This window comes from Octopus sinensis, linkage group LG7 (assembly GCF_006345805.1).
Source record: "Octopus sinensis linkage group LG7, ASM634580v1, whole genome shotgun sequence".
In the NCBI taxonomy this organism is placed as follows: Eukaryota; Metazoa; Mollusca; class Cephalopoda; order Octopoda; family Octopodidae; genus Octopus; species Octopus sinensis.
This window is the reverse complement of record NC_043003.1, coordinates 7352355-7376493: the sequence shown is the minus strand read 5'-3', so window position 1 is coordinate 7376493 and position 24139 is coordinate 7352355. Positions and strand designations below refer to the sequence as shown.

The 24139-nt window shown below is 40.7% G+C and overlaps 1 protein-coding gene across 3 annotated transcripts in view; it reads right to left on the bottom strand.

Annotated features, from left to right (window-relative positions):
• LOC115213977 (zinc transporter 1) overlaps positions 1 to 24139 on the bottom strand; it is a 51030-nt gene that overhangs the window by 10492 nt on the left and 16399 nt on the right. For all 3 annotated transcript variants that reach the window (XM_036504483.1, XM_029782986.2, XM_036504484.1), the window contains exons 2-5: positions 10148 to 10345; positions 7968 to 8196; positions 4322 to 4456; positions 1835 to 1976 (exon numbers count right to left, since the gene is read on the bottom strand). In XM_036504483.1, coding sequence (XP_036360376.1) covers positions 1835 to 1976; positions 4322 to 4456; positions 7968 to 8196; positions 10148 to 10330 — 689 coding nt within the window. In that variant the 5' untranslated portion in view covers positions 10331 to 10345. The remainder of the gene's footprint in view (positions 1 to 1834; positions 1977 to 4321; positions 4457 to 7967; positions 8197 to 10147; positions 10346 to 24139) is intronic.

Sequence of the window (24139 nt, the reverse complement as noted above, 5' to 3'; positions counted from 1 at the left end):
ACAGGTATCTGCCACGACTGCGATTTTGCTCGGCTTGATGGTGGTTCTTCTCAAGCATGACATAATGCCAAAAGTCTCAGTCACTGCTTCCATGAGACGCAACACTCGAAAGGAACTCAGCCACTATGCCTGCTATAAATCTTCTGTCTTAAACTGTTGAGTTTATATAACTATTTCTTTACTACCCACAAGGGGCTAAACACAGAGGGGACAAACAAGGACAGACAAATGGATTAAGTCGATTATATCGACTCCAGTGCGTAACTGGTACTTAATTTATCGACCCCGAAAGGATGAAAGGCAAAGTCGACCTCGGTGGAATTTGAACTCAGAACGTAACGGCAGACGAAATACGGCTACACATTTCGCCCGGCGTGCTAACGGTTCTGCCAGCTTGCCGCCTTGTTGAGTTTATATACTGCAAGCATAAACACTTAGGGTAAACATGAACTAACAATGTAGCTTCTACAGAAATTCTTTGACTTCTGAACTAAGTACAGTGACAAGGTTTAACCTTGTAGCGTTCAGATTACTCTGCCAAATATTTAGAATTAACCATGGTGTCTGGACAGCTCCTCTCAATCCGTCCAACCCACACCAGCATGGAAAACAGACGTTAAACTCTTTTACTTGTTTCAGTCATGTGACTGTGGCCATGCTGGAGCACCACCTTTAGTCGAGCAAATTGACCCCAGAACTTATTCTTTGTAAGCCTAGTACTTATTCTATCAGTCTCTTTTGCCGAACCGCTAAGTTACAGGGATGTAAACACACCAGCATCGGTTGTCAAGCGATGTGGGGGGGACAAACACAACACACAAACGCTTACATATACATACATATATACGACGGGCTTCTTTCAGTTTCCATCTACCAAATCTACTCACAAGGCTTTGATTGGCCCGAGGCTATAGTAGAAGACACTTGCCCAAGGTGCCATGCAGTGGGATTGAACCCAGAACCTTGTGGCTTGTAAGCAAGCTACTTACCACACAGCCACTCCTACGCCAATTAAATAATAATGATAATGATGATGATGGATTATCTTGTTGTTTCAATATTTCACTAATATCATCATCATCATTTAATGTTCGTCTTCCATGCTGGCATGGATCAGATGGCTTGACAGGAGCTAGCAGACCAGAGAACTGCAAGGGGCTCCACTGTTTTGGCATAGTTTTTATGGTTGGATGCCCTTCCTAACACCAAGGTCAGGTCTAACTAATTTGAGCATAAAACAGAAAATTTGGACTGGATACAGTCAATCATCATCATCGTTTAACGTCCATTTTCCATGCTAGTATGGGTTGGACGGTTCGACCGGGTTCTGGTAAGCCAGGAGGCTGCATCAGGCTCCAGTCTGATCTGGCAGTGTTTCTACAGCTGGATGCCCTTCCTAACGCCAACCACTCCATGAGTGTAGTGGGTGCTTTTTACGTGCCACTGGCACAGGGGCCAAGGCAGGCTAGCAAACGGCCATGATCGGTTGGTGGTTTTACGTGACACCGACACCAGTCAGGCGGTGCTGGCATCTGCCACGTTCGGACAGTACCTGTTTACGTGTCACTGGCACGGGTGTCTTAATTACAATTTCCATTTGATTTTTATCTGGCATCTGCCACGTTCGGATGGTGCTTTTTACGTGTCACCATCACGGGGTCAATGTAAATGCTAAAGGATTAAGATGATGAATTATGGATCATATGACCATGAGTTCAAATTTTACCACAGTTACTACATTGTATCCATAGACAAGATACATTATTGCTAGACTCAGTCTTGTAGACATTTAAATACAGAATAGAATAAACTGTGAAAAGTAAGGGCTGCTTACCTCATTGCTGGATCAACATAAAATCTCCAGTCCCCTTCAGCAAACCAAATAATTAACGCACTTATAATGACTATTACTGAACCTAAAGCATCACCAAGGACATGTAAAAAGACACCTCTCATGTTTAACTGAGAACTGGATTCTGAAGAAGAAGACAAAGAAGATCATTGGAAATACAAAGGGAAAATAATTATCGTCAAAGAAAAACGCTAATGATATCAATAGCATAAATTCAAATCATCACCACCATCCTCATCATCATCATCGTTTAACGTCCGTTTTCCACGCTAGCACAGGTTGGACGGTTCAACTGGGGTCTGGGAAGCCAGAAGGCTGCACCAGGCTCCAATCTTGATCTGGCAGAGTTTCTACAGCTGGATGCCCTTCCTAACGCCAACCACTCCAAAGTGTAGTGGGTGCTTTTTACATGCCACCAGCACAGGTGCCAAGGGGGTCTGGCATCGGCCACGATTGGTTGGAGCTTTTAACGTGCCACCGGCACGGAAGCAAGCCATCATTTAATCTCCATTTTCCATGCTGGCATGGGTTGGACAGTTTTGCAGGAGCTGGCAAGCCAGGGGGTTGCACCAGGCTTCAGTCATCTGTTTTGGCAAGGTTTCTATGGCTAGATGCCCTTCCTAACACCAACCACTTTACAGAGTGTACTGGGTGCTTTTTGCTTGGTGCCAGCATGGGTGCTTTGCATGTGGTACCGGTGCTTTTTACGTGGTACTGAAATAATACAAGTTTTGGGAAAAGATTCTTTTATAAATAAAATAGGTGTTTCAAAAAGTGGAATTGACAAATTGGATAATACAGTTCTGTATCCAAAACCCAAAATATAAATCGAATGGTAAATGGCCAGAAAGCCTTTCATCACGGGTCTGCTTATTCAGGGCTTGCCTGGGGCTAAACAACAAGATATACAAGAAAACTGCAATCATCATCATCATCATCATTTAACATCTGTCTAGCATTAGTTGGATGGTTTGACAGGATCCAGAAGGTTCCATTGCTGTGTCAAGCTCCAATGGATTCACCTTTAGCATGGATTCTACATCTGGATGCCCTTGCTAAAGCCAACCACTTTACAATGTGTACCAGGTGCTTTTCTCATGCTGATGGTACGAGGGAAGTCACCAGGTAGCTTGTAAAACAGGAGAAATAGTTTGGCACTCCATCGGTTATGACGATGAGGGTTCCACTTGATTCAATCAAGTGGAACAGCCTGCTTGTGAAATTAACATGCAAGTGGCTGAGTACTCCACAGACACACGTACTCATAACATACTCTTCAGAGAGATTCAGCAAGACACTGAAGGTGACAAGAATGGCTCTTTGAAAACACAGGTAGTTCTCATCTTTTGCCAGCTAATCATTCATCATTGTTCGACCGTGGTCGAGACAATGGAACTTACTGTCACACCAGACTTCACGGTCCATCATAGCATTACAGAGGTCCTGTTGTTTGATGCCTGTATCCCTGGAGATTACATCAGGGTAGGAGAGTATGTGCCCTCTGGTATCACGAGGAGATCGCTTCCAGAGGAGAAGAGTAGAAATTACCTCGTTTTCAGCTCTACAACAATGTCCAGCAAACTGGACTCTTCTACCTTTCACAAGAGATGATACAGGTGGTAATTTCCCATATATTTGTACTTTGGTTGGATGACGCTTCCACGAGAGATTTTGAGCTCTCATAAGGAGGCGAGTGTAAGTTCCATCCAACCGCCAGCTAAGTGGACTAGAGCAATGTAAAATAAAGTGTCTTGCTCAAGGACACAATGCAGTGCTGGGAATTGAACTCACTGTTTTAAGATTGTGAGCTATATATTGGGTTGTCTGGAAAGTTTCTGCCGATTTATAGAAGCTTACCTTTCGACTTATTTTGGAACATGGTTGAGTCCATAAAATAGGATTTGACTATACCTCCATTTAGAGCACAGTTTAAGCTATCTTTTCGTGGAAGAAGGTTTATGTTCCTATAACCTGTGTTAATTCTGTAACCCTTTAAAATGGAAGATAAGAAAGTTCATTTTCGGCACTTGATGCTTTGGGAACCAGACAAAAATTGCTGCAGCTCGGCTGGGATGTGTTACCCCACCCTCCATATTCACCAGACATTGCTCCTTCAGATTTCCACTTATTCAGGTCTCTGCAGAATAGTCTTAATGGTAAAAATTTCAATTCCTTGGATGTCGCAAAAAGATACCTTGATGAATTCTTTGCCATGAAATAACCTCAATTCTGGGAAGAGGATATTTTCAAGTTAAAGGAAAGATGGAGACGCATTGTGCAACAAAATGTTCATATTTGGTTGACTAAAAATGTAATGGCAAGTATTTATTGACCTTCTTTTTTCCTTTAAAAATCGGCAAGAACTTTCCAGACAACCCAATACTTTAATCACTAAGTCACCTTTACAACAGGAAAAGAACAGGGAAAAGGTGAAAGGTGAAAGGAAAAGAAAAAGAATGAGTGTCTTACGTATTTTGACAGGAACCTCTTCTGTAGCTTCTTCTGTATGGCTGATAACGACATCATCACTGTTACCACCAATCTTATTCTCCACTAACGCAACATTTTCAGATTTATCACCGTGACTGCTGCCGTGGGAATGAGCTTCAAGTAAAAAGAACAAAAAATGAACGGTTAGCATCTCAGACAATGAGGGATGGTCATAATTGGATAGGCCAGTCTATTACAAGGTCTACTTCAGTGGGCAAAATTTATGACAGACACAAACTAATAAAAGAACCTCTATGCAATCACTTAACATGCTAGAAATAGCAGCTAATTTTCATCAAACCGCATCCTATCGTCTTAAATAAAGAAGAACACATTGAGCAATCCAGTCTTAAAAAGTACAAAAACATATGAGGTAGTCATGAGTGGAAAGCCTTTTCTTATAGGCCTACTTTAGTAACCCTAAATACTTCAGAAATTGAAGCTTGCAATGACATGGTTCCAGGTTTAGTCCCACTGCATGGTACCTTGGGCAAGTGTCTTCAAGCTTTAGGCCGACCAAAGCCTTCTGAGTGGACTTGGCAGATGGAAACTGCATGGAAGCCCATCATAAATGTGCTTGTGTATCTGTCTGTCTTTGTGCTTCCACTCTTTGACAACCAATGTTGGTTTGTTTACGTCTCTATAACTTAGTAGTTCAGCAAAAGAGCCTGACAGAATAAGTATCAGACTTAAACCCCGCCCCCACCAAAAAGAAAACAAAAAAGTGCTGGTGTTTATTTGTTCAACAAAACCCTTCGAGGCAGTGCCCCAGGGTGACGGAAACAAGTAAAAATAATTTAAAACAGAAAAAAAGGCACATATTTTACAAAACAATATTCTTTTCTACTCTAGGCACAAGGCCTGAAATTTTGGGGGAGATGGTGGGAGGCAGTCGATTAGATTGCCCCAGTATGCAACTGGTACTTAATTTATCCACCCCCAAAAGGCAAAGTCAACCTCGGCGGAATTTGAACTTAGAGCGTAAAAGACAAACGAAATACTGCTAAGTATTTCGCCTGGTGTGCTAACGTTTCTGCTAGCTCGCTGCCTTATGTTGTTGTTGTAGTAGTAATAGTAGTAGTAATAGTAGTAGTAGTAGTAGTAATAATAATAATAATATTCTGCCAACTCACTGCCTTAAGAATTATATTTCTCTTCTATTCTAGGCACAAGGCCCGAAATTTTGGGGAGGTGGGGCCTGTCGATCAGATCGACTCCAGTACACAACTGGTACTTAATTTATCGACCCCGAAAGGATGAAAGGCAAAGTCGACCTCAGCAGAATTTGAACTCAGAACATAAAAGACAGACGAAATACCACTAAGCATTTCGCCTGGTGTGCTAACCATTCTGCCAGTGCGCCGCCTTTAAAATATTTCACAAAACAATATTAAAATACCATAACGCTCAGTCTCCACAATACGTTGCCGTGAGAACATCAAACTGACCCAAGAACATTCCCAACGAAAATAATGTCGAATAATCGGTTTTCCCTGATGCAAAATGACGTCTGAGTATTGTAACCGAACAAGGTCACATTCCTAAATCTCCGACCACCACAACACACAAAAAATAACACCCTTAAGGTCAACGGTTCCTATCAATCATGTCACTTGACTCTGCAATTGCATATTTAGCTTCATTATGAATTAGATTCTCTAAATGCTTGCACAGAAATTCTTTATATTATTGACTTTTTTTTTTTTAATATTTTTTTTACATTTTGAAAATTATTTCTCTTTCTATTGTTAACGGCTATCTATCATCTCCATAGGAAAATGCCATCGTTATACATATTTAATTATTTATTTAAATTACAACTGGTGAATGACACTATTGTTGGCTGCATGTTTACACATTTCCAATGAACCAGTCACTTGGTTCATGGCATTCCTCATGCTAAGAGTTGCCAAGGGAGTTTCAAATAACTCAGTGCAGAACAAATATTGCAAAGTATCAGTATATTTTTTTACCTTTTAATTGTCTCGGTAACTGGACTGCAGCCAAGCTGGCACATGACCTCGAAACATTTAGCCAATCAAATCGACCCCGTACGTATTTTCAAGCAGTGGTCTCTTTTACCAAACCACTAGGTTATGCAGATGTAAACAAACCAACACCGGTTGCCAAGGGATGATGTGGATGAACACAACTCTGCATACATACACACACAATGGACTTCCTCAGTTTCCCCTCAACCAAATTTATTCACAAGGCATTGATCAGCTAGAGACTGCAGTAGAAAATACTTGCCCAAGGGATCCTACAACAGGATTGAACCTAAAACCATGTGGTTGCAAAATGAGCATCTCACTCACACAGGCATAATCCAATGTCTGCGTTGGCATGGTTTCTACAGCTGGATGCCCTCCCTAATTGCCAACCACTTTACAGAGTATCATTCAACTAAAAAAAATTCTTCAAAGTGATGCCCCAGCATTCTTTTCTTTTCTACTCTAGGCACAAGGACCGAAAATTTTTTTTTGGGGGGGGGACCAGTCGATTAGATTGACCCCAGTACACAACTAGTACTTAATTTATCAACCCCGAAAGGACGAAAGGCAAAGTCAAGCTCACTGGAATTTGAACTTAGAACGTAATGGCAGACGAAATACCACTCAGCATTTCACCACCTTATGTGTTAATATTCTTTTCAACACTAGGCACAAGCCCCGAAAATTTGGGGGAGGAGGCAGTCAGTTAGATTGACCCCCGAAAGGATGTAAGGCAAAGTCGACCTCAGCAGAATTTAAACTCAGAATGTAAAGACAGACGAAATACTGCTAAGCATTTTGCCCGGTGTGCTAACGATTCTGCCAGCTCACCACCTTCGTGATGCCCCAGCATAGCCACACTCTAATAACTGAAATAAGAAAAAAAGTAAAAGATAGGCACAGGAGTGGCTGTGTGGTAAGTAGCTTGCTAACCAACCACATGGTTCCGGTTCAGTCCCACTGCGTGGCACCTTGGGCAAGTGTCTTTCGCTATAGCCCCGGGCCGACCAATGCCTTGTGAGTGGATTTGGTAGACAGAAACTGTAAGAAGCCTGTCGTATATATGTATATATATATTTATATGTGTGTTTGTGTGTCTGTGTTTGTCCCCCTAGCATTGCTTGACAACCGATGCTGGTGTGTTTACGTCCCCGTCACTTAGCGGTTCGGCAAAAGAGACCGATAGAATAAGTACTGAGCTTACAAAAAGAATAAGTCCTGGGGTCGATTTGCTCGACTAAAGGCGGTGCTCCAGCATGGCCGCAGTCAAATGACTGAAACAAGTAAAAGAGTAAAGTGATGCCCCAGCATTCTTTTCTTTTCTTCTCTAGGCACAAGGACCGAAATTTTGGGGAAGGGGGCCAGTTGATTATATTGACCCCAGTACACAACTGGTACTTAATTTATCGACCCCAAAAGGATGAAAGGCAAAGTGGACCTCAGCAGAATTTGAACTCAGAATGTAAAGACAGACGAAATACTGCTAAGCATTTTGCCCAGTGTGCTAACGATTCTGCCAGCTCGCCACCTTAGCAATGCCCCAGCATTGCCACAATTTAATAACTGAAATAAGAAAAAAGGTAAAAGATGTAAAAAAGCAAATGGGAAAAACAACATAGAAAAATACTCACTATGGCCTCGAAACAAGCAAAGTCCAATGAAGTTAACAACTAAACCAAGAACCCCAACAATAACCAGCATTTTGGGGTTGTGGATCTCTTCTTTCTCAACAAGGCGTTTTAGAGATTCCACAAAAATGGAAAAACACAGAGCTACAAGGAACACTGCATTGACAAGGGCACCTAGTACTTCAGCCCTAGCCCAGCCGAATGTGTTTTTTTGGGTTCTCCATTTTGATATCTACAAAGAAAAAAACAGAAAGGACAAGTTTTTTTTTTAATAAATTTAATTTTTGCTGGCACCAAATTCTTGGGAGTCGGAATAAGAAGCAAGATTTCCTCAACCTTTTTAGCATTCAAACTTCCTTATTAAATGTTATGCTGCTTATTTTGTGATACCAGTGCCGGTGGCATGTAAGAGAACCATCCGAACGTGGCCGTTGCCAGCGCCGCCCCGACTGGCCTCGTGCCGGTGGCACATAAAAAGCACCATCCGTTCGTGGCCGTTGCCAGCCCCGCCTGGCCCCCGTGCCGCTGGCACGTAAAAGGCACCATCCGATCGTGGCCATTTGCCAGACCCCCCTAGCACCTGTGCCGGTGGCATGTAAAAAGCACCCACTGCACTCACGGAGTGGTTGGTGTTAGGAAGGGCATCCAGCCGTAGAAACACTGCCAGATCAGACTGGGCCTGGTGCAGCCTTCTGGCTTCACAGACCCCAGTTGAACCGTCCAACCAATGCCATCATGGAAAGCGGACGTTAAACGATGATGATGATGATGATTGTTTCAAATTAATTATGCATTATCTCACAGTTTTGAGATTTCAATGATGGGATTGTTTATTTTTAGAATGACATTGTAGGGTAGGTGTAAAAGGCTAGACCTGGCCAGTCTGAACATAAAACAAGTAGAATATCTGGGCTGGATATGGCTGGTTTAACCCTTGACCACTCAGAATGCCAGTCAACTCTGTTAGGTGGTTGGTGTTAGGAAGGGCATCCAGCTGTAAAAATCCGGCCAAAACAGCCACAGAAGTTTGGTGCAAGCTTCTTATTTCTTTATTGTTCACAAGGGGCTAAACACAGAGGGGACAAACAAGGACAGACAAATGGATTAAGTCGATTATATCGATCCCAGTGCATAACTGGTACTTAATTTATAAACCCCGAAAGGATGAAAGGCAAAGTTGACCTTGGTGGAATTTGAACTCAGAACATAACGGCAGACGAAATACGGCTACACATTTTGCCCGGCGTGCTAACGATTCTGCCAGCTCACCGCCTTTTTCTTAGTTAGATCATCATCATCATGTCATACATGCTGGCATAGGTTGGATAGTTTGACAGGGTTCGATGAGTCAAAGTGCTGACCCCAATGTCAGCTTTGACACGGTTTCTTCAGCCGGAGGCCCTTTCTAATGTCAACCACTTTACAGAGGGTACTGGGTGCTCTCCTTTGTAAGATTGGTGCACATGAGGCCACTAAGTAGCTTGCAAGACAAGGTAAAGAAAGGAAACAGCCCCCCTCAACTAAATAAAAGGGTGTTTGAAAAGCGGGGGGGGGCTTTATGTTAAGTGTTGAAAGGCTACAGTATGATAGAGGGACAAGTGCAGGTGCCTTGCTATAGAGAAGATATATGGCCACCCTGCTTTACACAAGGGTAGGTGAGAACAGCAGGAAATGAGATAAAAACTATTTGGGTAGGTGTCTTTCACTATAGCCCCGAGCTCACCGGAGCTTTGTGATTGAATTCGGTAGGTGGAAGTTACTGCCGTGTGTGTATATGTGCGTGTAGGTGCTTGTGCCTCCCCGAAAGAGAGAGAGGGTAGCTCAATAGTTGAGAGAGGGGGGGAAAATAAGGTTTTGTTTTCTTGTAAATTTAGGCTTAGATTTCATTTGTAAATATTCATATTTTAAAGTTTTGTAGTTCAAATCCTGCCTCAGGAAAGCTACACGTCCTTCTCTGTACAGTTCTATATTTAAGAGATGAGGAATTATGTGAAGAACTGGAGAGAATACCACAAAGCACTTTGTCCAATCTTTACTCATCTCGGTGGTTAGTACTTATTCCAGAAGCAATTTCCGTTACTTCTACCAAGTTACAACATCATATCTATGCAACAAGAGTGATAGTCATGTTTGGATTGTGTGAGAAGAAAAGTAATGTTTCGGCTGGAGTCGATCATACTTACTCGGACAGATGCAAACCCAATGAATAAAGCAACAACATCAGACAGCATGTGGAAAGCATCAGCAACCAGTGCCATGGAATTGGTGAAATATCCTACAATGATTTCTACAAGGAAGAAAGCTGATGTCATCGATAACATTGAAAGCAGGCGACATGTCTTCCCTGAATATTTCTTTTTGTCCATATTGATGAGAACCCTCTGAAAAAGACAGAACAGAAAGCAAACCATCAGAAAGAATTCTCAACAAATGACTTTTAATCATCACCACTATTTATCCTCTTCTAAATGTGAGAAGCCTACAAGAGAAAGTTTACGATTCCGGTTGTGGATAAAGACTGTGGGAACAAATTTAGCAATTTTTGGCAAAAAATGTACCCTTTTGCCAAGTTATAACAAAAAGTTAGTGAAATATTTATAATGTTTACAGTTGGATAGAGAGATAAATATAAAATAATTTGACAAAAAATGTGAATTTTTAATTATTTTCTGAGATTTTAAAAAAACAGCAAAAATATTATTAAAAAAAAAACAAGTACCTGCTCTGCCTGATCCCTGTCTCATATCCTTTAACACTTATCTTCAAGCATAAAGCTCCCTACCCCACCTTTGGATTTCAAAGCCTTGTGAGCTGCACGGTGACCTCACCAGCGCCAGTGCCATAAAAAAATATGGCACCCAGTACCGACTGTAAAGTTCTTGGTATTAGGAAGAGCACCCATCCATAGAAAGCCTACCAAAGCAGACAGCGGAGCATGATGCAGCGTCTGGACCCATCGGATTCTGTCAAAACATCCAACCCCTGCCAACAGGGAACACAGGTGCTAAATGATGGTTTAATTAACCTTTTACTTTTTACTTATTTCAATCATCAGACAGCCTTGAGGGGTTTACTCAAACAGACCAACCCCAGGCATCAAGTGCTGGTGGGACAACCAACACAAAGATACACACCTACCACACACACACAAAGTGAAGGTGTATGGCCTAGTGGTTAGGGTGTTGCACTCCTGATCACCAGATCATGGGTTCAATTCCCAGACTGTATGGTACATTGTGTTCTTGAGCAAAACACTTCCTTTTACATTGCTACAGTCAACTTAAGCAGTAAATGGGCAACCCTGCAAATGTTGACCTGCTTGCCTAGCCAGTAGGGTGGCGTCATTCAAAAGCTGAATGATGCAAAGCGCATTGTGACCAGCAATGTATAACAACATCCAATAGTCTGGTCAATACCATGGGGGCTTCCACACAGTTTCTATCAACCAAATTCACTCACAAGGCATTGGTCAACCTGGGGCTGTAGTAGAAGACATCACTCAAGGGTTCAGATTTGTGATGTATCATAACATCCCAAAACCTCTTGGCCCAAAATCTCTTAAAAATATTTTTAAGAGGTCTTGGGCCAGCAGGTTTTGAGACCTGACGATACACAAACGTAATCCAATGAACTGGCCTTCCCCATTTTTAATATATACTGCTCTACATCTTCGATGGTGCTGCTTCTTTCAGATTTATGCTTTTTACAGACCACATATATCGCATTGTGACCAGCGATGTGTAACAACATCTGATGGCCTGATCGGTCACGTGATCACGCGATATATATATAATGATAAGATTGTTAATTTAAAATAACGATCTTATCAAGTGGCCAGCATGGGAATAAAAACCTTCAAAGGTAATAATTATTAAAATTATAATTTAGGGCATCTAAGGGATACCACCATGCTGGAAATAGCAGCCAAAACTTGACTCTAAAACCACATTAAATGGGGGTTTTTTTTGTAATTTTTTGCTACTTTATTTTGTCTTCTCTCCTGGTGCTGTATGGACATTTAATATGGTTTTAGAGTCAAGTTTTGGCTGCTATATCCAGCATGGTGGTATCTCTTACCCTAGATTATAATTTTATATATATATATGATCAGATGGCAATCCCTCAAGGTCGAGGATGATGGTCTTCGCGCAAATTTACTGGTGAGTCCGTAGGTGACTGATAAGACCAATTCTTGCTCGAAAAGATCGGTCACAGTGCGGACATCTAGTGCCGGAAGGGAGAGTCACACGTGGTTGTTGTTGGTGCTCCTTCCGTTGTCGTCTTTTCTCCTCCAGCTCTGCAGACCTTTTCGACTCGAAAGTCGCCGTTCCCTCATGGATATATATATATATACACACACACACACATATATCAATGTGTGTGTGTGCCTCTCGACAACCAGTGTTGATGTGTTTTATGTCCCTATAACTTAGTGGCTCAGCAAAAGAGTGCAATAAAATTAGCGCCAAGCTTTACCAAAAAATAATAAGTACTGGGGTTGATTTCCACAACTAAAGTTCCTCAAGCCAGTACCCCAGCATGGCCACAGTCTAATGACAGAAACAAGGAAAAGATAAAAAGAAATACAACAAACAGTAAACAAAAAACCCATCAGACCATGTGACCTCTTAAAAGCTCACCCATTGGGTACGTTAAAAGCCTTTTGGAAAGGCTTTCTTTTTTTATCAGTCCCCATTTTTCACAAAAATGTTGTAAATGTATATTTTAATCTTTTGAAACCAATCCACCCTGAAACTACCTGTGATTCTCTGATACAAAATACATTTGTTTCGCAGATTTGAAATTTAGCAGGCATGGCTGTGTGGTTAACGAGCTTGCTTTGCAACCATGTGGTTTAGAGTTCAGTCCCCATTGCATGCCACCTTGGGCAAGTTTCTTCTACTGCACAGCCCCAGGCTGACCAATACCTTGGGAGTGAATCTGGTAGACAGAAACAATGTGGTAGCTCATTGTGTGTGTGTGTATGTATGTAGGTGTGTATGTGTGTGTGTGTGTGTGTGTGTGTGTGTGTGTGTGTATGTATGTGTGTATGTATGTGTGTATGTATGTATGTCCCCCACTGCTGTCACTTTACAACTACTGTTGATTTTTTTTTTTTACATTCTCTCAACTTAACAGTTCAGCAAAAGAGACGGATAAAATAAGTACCAGCCTTTAAAAAATACAGGACCTGGGGTCAATTAATTTGACTAAAACACTTCAACGCAGTGCCCCAGCATGGCCGCAGTCCAATGAGTGAAGAATAAAAATGATTTTATGTAAAAAAAGAAACATCTTTTGATCCGGGTTATGAAGTCAGTACACAAAGCCTCGTTAATTAATCGTACCGCCAACTCGTTAATTAATGGTGCCACCATCTCTAATTACTCTATTCCTAATTAAGCTTAATTAGATATTTCTTATATTGATTGAAAGCACAGAGCATACATGACTAATGGGAATCTTTGAGCTAATTTTAGCCACCCTAAGCTACCTGAAGTTTTGGTTGAAACACGACCGTTACGACATTGTTTGTATGATTAAAGTCACAAAGAGTCATATGAGACAAACAATCCTGACTTAACTAAAAAAAAAGAAAAATTAGGTTGTGTTTAACGAAAGTTATAAAGTAACAGGATATATGATAATTAAACTATAAAAAAAATAGTATAAAACAACCAGACTACAAACGAAAAGAAACATCCTTCTTTTTCTGAAATTTAAAGTATGTCAGCTAAAAACTAGACGGCTGGACACTAAGAATCGTTTCTCTAATCTATATTTTAACCCTTTCATTATTGTATTTATTTTGAGATGCTCTGTGTTTCTTTCAATTACTATAAATATAACAAAGAATTTAGTAAAATAACTTAGTTATCATTAAACTAGTGTTAGGAACATAAATTGTGACTAAGGTTTGGTGGAAGACTTTAATTGAAAACTTATGAAAAGACATTTGTACTACAGAGTCAGAGCCTGTTTCAGCAGGGTTGGTATCAAAAGGGTTAAGAATTGTTTCTCTATTATATATTTTAACCCTTTTGTTACCATATTTCTGTTAAGATGCTCTGGGTTTCTTTCAATTACTTTAAATACAACAAAGAATTTAGTAAAATAACTTAGTTATCATTAAACTAGTGTTAGGAACATAAATTGTGACTAAGGTTTTGTGGAAGATTTTAATTGAAAACTTATGAAGACATGACATTTCTACTCAGAGCTAGACCCAGTGTCAGCCGGTTTGGTTACGAAAGAGTTAAAGTAACTTGATATACATTTTAAAAGGAAATAAACTCATTGGATATATAATACTTCCTTTCCGAGATTGAGATTAAAATATTGTTTAAATCTCAACATATTGTATTACAATAGGGTTAGAACCAGTACAATTTTATATCAGCAGCGATTCCAGTCATCTAAAACTTATTTTCAACCCTGACTCTGGCTAAACTCTGACTCCCAAACGCAAGATTAATAATAAAATTTTTTTTTTTTTTGGGGGGGGGGGTCATTTTGAAATCAACAAAAATGAGTCGAGGGGTGAGAGTTTCATGTAGGGCTTAGTCAAATTTGATAAGTGCTATACTTGAAATTCTTGATCCTTGAATCACTTTGTAACTTCTGCTGATAGAAAAAAAAATAATAATAATAACAATTATATAAATATACACACATACCAAAGGATTAAATTCAATAAAACCAAAAACAACTAAAACTACTGACCTATCCTATACCAACCTACTGAAAGGGACACACCTAAATATTCACACCTGCTATGAAGTTCTACACACATGAATAGATTCTGAACAATAACATAAGCCCAAATTGAATCAATAAAAATTTCTCCAAAACAACACACCCTGAAGACCTAATTACCACTCCACTCGAAGCCACACATCCAAAGATTTTAACACAAAAGATACTATATAAGGCCACTGCAATCTGACAATGGCTTGACAAAAGTAATTATGTTTCATTTTTAACTTTTTCATGCTCGCATGGGTTGGACAGAGATTGTTGAGGCTGGTTTTTCTGTAACCAGAGGCCCTTCTCAATATCAACCCTCACCTGTTTTCAAGTAAGGTAATATATTCTTGTTTAAGTATAATAAATATACACACACACACACACACACATGAACACTCTTTACTCTTTCACTCATTTCAGTCATTTGACTGCAGCCATGCTGGAGCACTGCCTTTTAGTCAAGCAAATCGACCTCAGGACTTATTCTTTGTAAGCCTAGTACTTATTCTATCAGTCACGTTTTGCAGAACCGCTAAGTTACAGGAATGTAAACACACCACCATCAGTTGTGTAGCGATGTTGGGGGACAAACACAGACACACACATATATATATATATATATATATACAATGGACTTTTTCAGTTCCCGTCTACCAAATCCACTCACAAGGCTTTGGTCTGCCCGAGGCTATAGTAGAAGACACTTCACCAAGGTGCTACGCAGTGGGACTGAACCCGGAGCCATGTGGTTGGTAAGCAAGCTACTTACCACACAGCCACTCCTACACATATATATATATATATATATACTAAAAAAACTGAAGCTTTTCATAATTAAATGAACCCCACAGCATATTTCAGTGCTTGTACAGGAAAGGATGAAAGCTATTATAAACACTGAAATTTATGGTAGTGACCCTTAGGCGAGTGTCTTCTGCTTTAGCCCCAGGCCAGGTAAGGCCTTGTGAATGGATTTAGAAGACCAAAATTCAAAGAAGCCTGTCATATATTTCTACATAAGTCTGTAGTGGAGGTACATGGCCTAGTGGTTAGAGCAGCGGACTCGCGGTCGAGGGATCATGGGTTCGAATCTCAGACCGGGCGATGTGTGTGTTTATGAGCGAAAACACCTAAGCTCCACACGGATTCAGCAGAAGGTAATGGCGAACGTCTGCTGACTCTTTCGCCACAACTTTCTCTCACTCTTTCCTCCTGCATATTGCAGCTCACCTGCGACAGACCGGCGTCCTGTCCAGGTGGCGAACCTATACGTCAAGCAAATCTTATGAGCCAGGCATGGCTCGAGAAGGAACAAACAAAACATAAGTCTGTGTGGCACAAGTTGGTGTCTCCTTGTCTTGGCATTACTTACTAGTTGTAGATGAGTGTCTCAGAGTGATGTCCTTCGTTTCCAATCTTCCCACAAAAAAAAAAAAAAACACACCTGGTTACAGAAGGGTATATTACATATTTCTTTACTACCCACAAGGGGCTAAACACAGAGGGGACAAACAAGGACAGACAAATGGATTAAGTCGATTACATTGACCTCAGTGCGTAACTGGTACTTAATTTATTGACCCCCGAAAGGATGAAAGGCAGAGTCAACCTTGGTGGAATTTGAACTCAGAACGTAGCGGCAGGCGAAATACCTATTTCTTTACTACTCACAAGGGGCTAAACACAGAGGACAAACAAGGACAGACAAACAGATTAAGTCGATTACATCGAGCCCAGTGCATAACTGGTACTTATTTAATCAACCCCGAAAGGATTAAAGGCAAAGTCAACCTCGGCAGAATTTGAACTCAGAACTGACAATACCCATCACCATTGCAGATTTTTCCCAGACTGGCGACGTCAACATCACTGACATTCAACCATTTATGTTTGATCTTTCCCTATAGATTTTCAACACCACTGCAATGCTAGAATTTATAAAATTCATAAACTAAATATTTGAAACCTACAAAAAAATCAGGGTGGTATCAAAATTTGACAACTAAAAGAAATATTCACAAAACGATATACTTGTCATTTTTAATTAATTCTATATATATATATATATATATATGAGCTACAGATATATGTTATGTGAGTAAAATTACATAATTTATTAATAGCGAAACAATTGTCCTGAACTAATCTGCATTTTTGTTATGTTTATTTGCCCTGTTCGTTTGCGCTAGTAGTCGTGCTAACTTTCATCGGAAACAATTCTTTTGTGGCTGAAACCTACCGGATCTATTTTTAGTGCTAGAGTAGACCACATAGTGGTTACTCTCTTATATATAGATATATATATATATATATACATATATACAGAACATATATCCAAAAACATGTAACAAGAATGTAACGGATGACAATGAAAACATATGGACAGAAAACCAGGACAGAACATTCATGGATTTCTATTCATCAGTCAAGCTTCCAATTATCACTACAGTTTTGGCCTGTTACACTTGAGACTGTTCAAAATTGGTAGGCCCCAAAAATCTAAGCTAAGGGAATTAAATTTTTGGAAGAAAGCGGGCGAATATGTGCCAACAATATGGACAACAAAAAAAAAAAAAAGAGAAAACAGAGGAAAAGCTGGCGTGTGAAGTGGGAGCCTTATGGCAAGAAATATAAGTGAAAGTCAGGTGACAAGAAAAGAAGGTGTTGTGCGAGCGGCAGCCAGGCCAAGGAAGAGAGATTATGCTTGGCTGAGCACCAGTCACGTGGGAGGAACAGAGAGAGGTAGGGAGCAGAGGGAGTGAAGAATTAGGGAAACACACATACACATGCAAGTGTGTGTACACGTATAATGGCTAAGTGTGGTTTATGTCCTGTAACCAAGTATTTCAAGAAATAAATATGAATGAGATAAGTACTAGGCAGGAATTAAGTGGTGAGATTACCATGGCTGCTCAAGTATACCCTTGGAGGTGGGTGGAAGACCAACAAGGCCAGAATCCAATGACAAACCACTAAGAGAATAGAATATACAAAAGCCAATAGTAACAGGATATATAAGTCAATGAGAAAACTCTAGTCGTTTGCTTGATCTACTCGAAAATGCAGCTAAATCTTACACCAGTCACTTTCAACCTTTACAATAAGAAAAAGATATTAGATAACAAGGTCCTTATATTAAGACTTTAGTAAATAAAAATAACAGTGATCTTTCATAGGTAAATTTGGTTGCTATTTCTAGGAGCTCAAACAATCACATTGCCCTCCTCCTTGTCTTTTGCTATTTCAGTACAAAGCAATGAAGCTGACAACTGTAACAGCTTGCAAGAATACCAGCGATTCAAATGGAGTGAAATGATTTCAACTCAATCTGTTCACCGAGAATGCATCTTTGTAACAATCAGCTATGCCTAACAAAGTACCAGAGGAGCACATTCAGAGAGAGAGGGGGGGAGAGGGAGAGACAGAGAGAGAGAGAGAGACAGAGGGAGAGACAGAGAGAGAGAGAGAGAGAGAGACAGAGGGAGAGAGAGAAAGAGAGACAGAGAGAGAGAGACAGAGGGAGAGACAGAGAGAGAGAGAAAGAGAGATTTGAGTCAGTTCAACTGACCCCAAAATTTTATTGGTCCAGCACCAGCAGGATTTCAACACAGAACCATGAGGCTTTGAACTAGGTACCAAAAAAAAAAAAATAGTTTATTCTTAATTGTCTTCACGTTAATGACAATTCCTTTCAATTAGGTCAAGGCTTAATTTTTGGCTCACCAAGAACAGAGCATATAATCAATTAAATTAATCATGGTAACTGACTTCGTTTATCAATTCTGCTGAAATTAAAGTCACAGCTGTGAGTTCATGAAAACAGATACTAAACAAGTCCAAACACTGTTAAAAGAATTATCAGCCATGGAAGGACAAAATTTGAAATAAGAACCTATAGAAATTAAACTAAATAGTGCCAGTGCCTCGTAAAAAGCCACCCATGTTGACACCACATAAAAAGTACCCATCTTGGTGCCACATAAAAATCACCCGGTATACTTAGTAAAGTGGTTGGTGTTAGGAAGGATATCCAGGTGTAGACATTATGCCAAAACAGACAACCATAATCTGAATGCTAAAGAGTTAATGTCTACTTTCCCATGCTTGTATGGATCAGACAGAAATCGTTGAAGCAGATATTCTATTACCACAATCCTTTCTTGCCAACCCTCACTTGCTTCAGACACAAAAATGTTTTCTTATAACCAGACATGTTTTTATGGAAGACTGGGAAGACCCGGCAACTAAAGTGAGATCGCAACCATGGCCGAAGCCAGTGTTGCATGTCCAGCCCATTTAAAAGTACCCTTGATGCATCAGGCGATATGATATGCTTGAGAAGACCTGTTAAGTCAAATAAAGCACAAATCGTAGCTGTGGCAAGTGCCCACTGACTGGCTCCCGTGCCAGTGACACGTAAAAAGCACCATCCGAACATGGTCAATGCCAGGTCCGCCTGACTGGCACCTGTGCCAGTGACATGTAAAAAGCACCATCTGAATATGGTCGATGCCAGTGACACATAAAAAGCACCATCTGAATATGGTCGATGCCAGTGCCACCTGACTGGCTCCTGTGCCAGTGACATGTAAAAAGCACCCACTACACTCTTGGAGTGGTTGGCGTTAGGAAGGGCATCCAGCTGTAGAAACTCTGCCAGATCAAGATTGGAGCCTGGTGCAGCCACTTGCTTTCCAGACCTCAGTCAAAACGTCCAACTCATGCCAGCACAGAAAACGGATGTTAAATGATGATGATGATGATGATGATGGCTGGAAATGAACACCATCGCTTGCATGTCAATGATGCTCACAGACAGCCATCGCTTGATGTCAAAACAAGGACACACGGACACACACAATGTGAAACCTTCTCACACCAAGGATACAAATGTGACAGACGAAAAACAACAGAGAGAAGGGGCACAGGAACTGGAGTCCATTGGAGACGGATGGAGATCACCATCATCATCATTTAACATCCGTTTTCCATGCTGGCATGGGTTGGACAGTTTGACCAGAACTGGCAAGCCAAAGAGCTGTGCTAGGTCCCGGCGAACTGGCAGAATGGTTAGCACTCCGGGCGAAATGCATAGCCGTATTTCGTCTGCCGTTACATTCTGAGTTTAAATTCTGCCACGGTCGACTTTGCCTTTCATCCTTTCGGGGTCGATAAATTAAGTACCAGTTATGCATTGGGGTCGATGTAATCCACTTAATCCTTGTTTGTCCTCTCTCCTCTCTGTGTTTAGCCCCTTGTGGGTAGTAAAGAAATAGGTTTGGATTCTATGGGTAACTGGCTTTCCTACTTACACAAATGAGGAAATCCTCAATTTACTGAAGCAAAAACAAAAAAGCAGGAAGTTGTGGTGTTCATGCCTTTCCCAATTGAAAGTGCTTCCAAATGGCAAGTCAAAAACAGGGCCACAGATTACATTCATTGAGAACTGGAACACAATACTGGTGACATACTGAAAGTGATAGTTACACACCAACCGTTTAATTTTATCTCTGAATTATGATTCTCAACCCAAAACACAATGTTTTATATCAGATATGCAATAATTTCTACAAGATAAAGCAGGTTTATTATCTTGATATCATGATATTTCTGGCACAAATCTCGGTGAAAAAGACAACTAACAAAATTTAGTCTACAGATCAGACGAAAGTGCTTTGTTCACGGAGCAACAAGGAAAAAAAAACAAAACAAAAACAAAATAGAGCAAAAAAAAAAGTAAAATAAATCAAAAGTTGACTATTAACCTTTTACATCTCGTTACAAACTACCACAATTATGAATCATATATTATCTTTTATTTGTTTGTCATTAAAATGTGGCCATGCTGGGGCAGTGCCTTCAAGGATTTTTAGTCAAATGAATTGAACCCAGTACTTCTTGATTTTTTTAAAGCCAGGTACTTATTCTATTTGCCTCTTTTGCTGAACTGCTAAGTTAAGGAGACAAACACACACATATGTAAATATATAACTGACTTCTTTCAGTTTCTGTCAACCAGATCAACTCACAAGGCTGTGGTCGGCCTTGAGGTAATAAAAAAAAGACACTAGCACAAGATTTGGTAGACAGAAACTGCAAGAAACCCCTTCATATATGTATATATATATATATATATATGTGTGTGTATGTGTTTGTGTGTCTGTTTCTCCCTCCAACATCGCTTGACAACCGATACTGGTGTGTTTACACCCCCGTAACTTAGCAGTTTGGCAAAAGAGACCGATAGAATAAGTACTAGGCTTACTAAGAATAAGCTATGGGGTCGATTTGCTCGACTAAAGGCGGTGCTCCAGCATGGCCGCAATCAAATGACTGAAACAAGTAAAAGTGTAAAGAGTATTGAAATTAACTAAAATATAATTAATCCGTTTGAGTCCCCACAAAACCCCTAAAAAATAATTTCTTAAGGGTTTTAAAACAGAAAAGGTGTACTTACAAGTCAAATGACAATTATAAAAAAGAAAATGCAAAAGAAATATGAAAACGGGTTTTATTAAGGTGAAAATCGAAATCGTTCAACATCAATGGAAATTGTAGCTGAGATACCAGTGCCGGTGGCACGTAAGAGAGCCATCCGAACGTGACAGTTGCCAGCGCGGCCCCAACTGCCCTCCGTGCCAGTGGAACGTAAAAAGCACCATCCGATCGTGGCCGTTTGCCAGCCTCGTCTGGCCCCCGTGCCGGTGGCACGTAAAAAGCACCCACTACACTCACGGAGTGGTTGGCGTTAGGAAGGGCATCCAGCTGTAGAAACACTGCCAGATCAGACTGGGCCTGGTGCAGCCTTCTGGCTTCCCAGACCCCAGTTGAACCGTCCAACCCATGCCAGCATGGAAAATGGACGTTAAACGATGATGATGATGATGGGATGATTTGTACGCTTGTACTGCGGATTTCCGCTCATACTTCAAGACAAAAATTTGCACGAGTCTCGGCTCATACAGCAAATTACTCGTACAACGGGGCACTCGTACTGCGAGCTTCTACTGCATTTCCATGGTTGGCATTAGGAAGGGCATCCAACCATAAAAACCATGCCAAATCAGACTAGAGTCTGGTACAGCCCCTCAGGTTACCAGCCCTGGTCAAACTGTCCAACCCATGCCAGCATGGACAACAGACGTCAAAAGATGATGATGATTGCCCTGATGAACTTTCTGGTCTAATACCCTCTGTCAAGACCTTTAAAAATGTCGCTTCTCTTTGGTGTTGCAACATTTCTCTTTTGAGCTGCCTGTTTTCCTCAAACTGCTCCTCTCCAGGATTCACCATAGTTTTCTATTCCCCTGGTCTATAGCATTCAATTCTTTAAGCTTTCTGACAATCAACATCTTTTGAATTTGCAGCCCCCTTCTTTTCCTTCTTTGTGGTCCTTTACAATACAATGGCCTCAAGCCTTGTTTGGAACAAAATCATCAAAAAACATCAGACAACCTCATTATTTGTTAATTATAATTGATTAATTATAACAACAGATTGGTTTGGTGGTTTTCAAATGTTTCCATGACATCATCCTGTTTTCCTATAAATAAGAGCACATGACCCCCTTGTTGATGTCATTTGTGAATTGTGTTGTTTTAAATCTAAAATCACACCACATTCTGAACAGCTGCTCACAGGACCCTTAATCACTACCTCTGATACTCTTAACTACCATATGTGACACCCATATCTACTGCCAATGATACCCCTGACTGCCTTCTCTGACACCTCTAACTGTTGTCCATGACACCCCTAACTCCCATTTACAGTATTCCTTTAATACCTCTAACTGCAGTCTCTGGAACCCCTAACTACCACCAACTTGACACCTTTAACTTCTGCTTGTGGTACCCTAGGGTTTTGCTACACTGTTTGGAAACCACCGAATTATTTTTACGTCACTAAGATATGACCGTATATTCCAGCACCTCCCTTTAGATTTAACAACCCAGTCCACCCTCTTAATCCTACATCCACCTGTTAATGCACATCAAATGAGATGAGCCATTGGTAGTCACTTAACCTGCTAGAAATAACAGCCAAATCTACTACAATGTTATGTGATATTGTTTTGAGGTTTCAGATTTTAAACTGCCATAACATTTTCTTTGGTTTAGCTCTATAAAATCATGTCTCTGGAATCAGAATGATCTGTAGATTCCAAAATTGTAAGAGCAGAACTTTTAAAAATTCACCACTAAATGAATACTGAAGTGAAAATTTGACCTCACAGACTGGATTTCAAAATATTCCCCTTTCTTTTCTGAACTATAATTGGTTTTAAAAAGGTTAGTATAAAGGCCATAATACAGGTCATCATCATCATCATCATCGTTTAACGCCCGTTTTCCAAACTGGCATGGGTTGGACGGTTTGACTGGGATCTGGGAAGCCAGGAAGCTGCACCAGGCCCTGTCAGATCTGGCAGTGTTTCTACAGCTGGATGCCCTTCCTAATGCCAACCACTCCCAAAGTGTAGTGGGTGCTTTTTTACATGCCACCAACATAGGAGCCAGAGGAGGCTGGCTTCGACCACAATCAAATGGTGCTTTTTACGTGCCACCAATATGGGAGCCACGTTCAGATGGTGCTTTCTATGTGCCACCAGCATGGGGACCACAACTACAATTTCCATTTGATTGTAATTTGATTTGATTTTGATCTACTTGACTCAATAGGTCTCCTTAAGCATGGCATGTCATCCTACAATCCAAAGTACTTTTTAAGTGGGCTGGTTATGTGAGACTGGTATAGGTTCAACATTCTCATTTTTTCTCCTATAAGCATTTAATTTGACATCATTTCATGATCTACATATCCTGAGAAGATATAAGAGGTACAAGCGTTCCATAAATATTTACAATGTATTATCTCTTTCTCTTTTCTCTTTTACTTGTTTCAGTCATTTGACTGTGGCCATGCTGGAGCACCGCCTTTAGTCGAGCAAATCGACCCCGGGACTTATTCTTTGTAAGCCCAGTACTTATTCTATCGGTCTCTTTTGCCGAACCGCTAAGTAACGGGGACGTAAACACACCAGCATCGGTTGTCAAGCAATGCTAGGGGGACAAACACAGACACACAAACACACACACATACATATATATGACAGGCTTCTTTCAGTTTCCGTCTACCAAATCCACTCACAAGGCATTGGTCAGCCCGGGGCTATAGCAGAAGACACTTGCCCAAGATGCCACGCAGTGGGACTGAACCTGGAACCATGTGGTTGGTTAGCAAGCTACATTACATTATATTTGACAGTGACACTCACTTCTACAACAATCATGTGACATCAAGATAAGGAGACAAACATGCACACAATCACACATCATCATTCAATGTCTGTTGTCCATTTTGGCATGCTGTATCAGACTCCAATCTTGATCTGGCATGGTTTTCTACAGCTGGATGCCCTTCCTAAT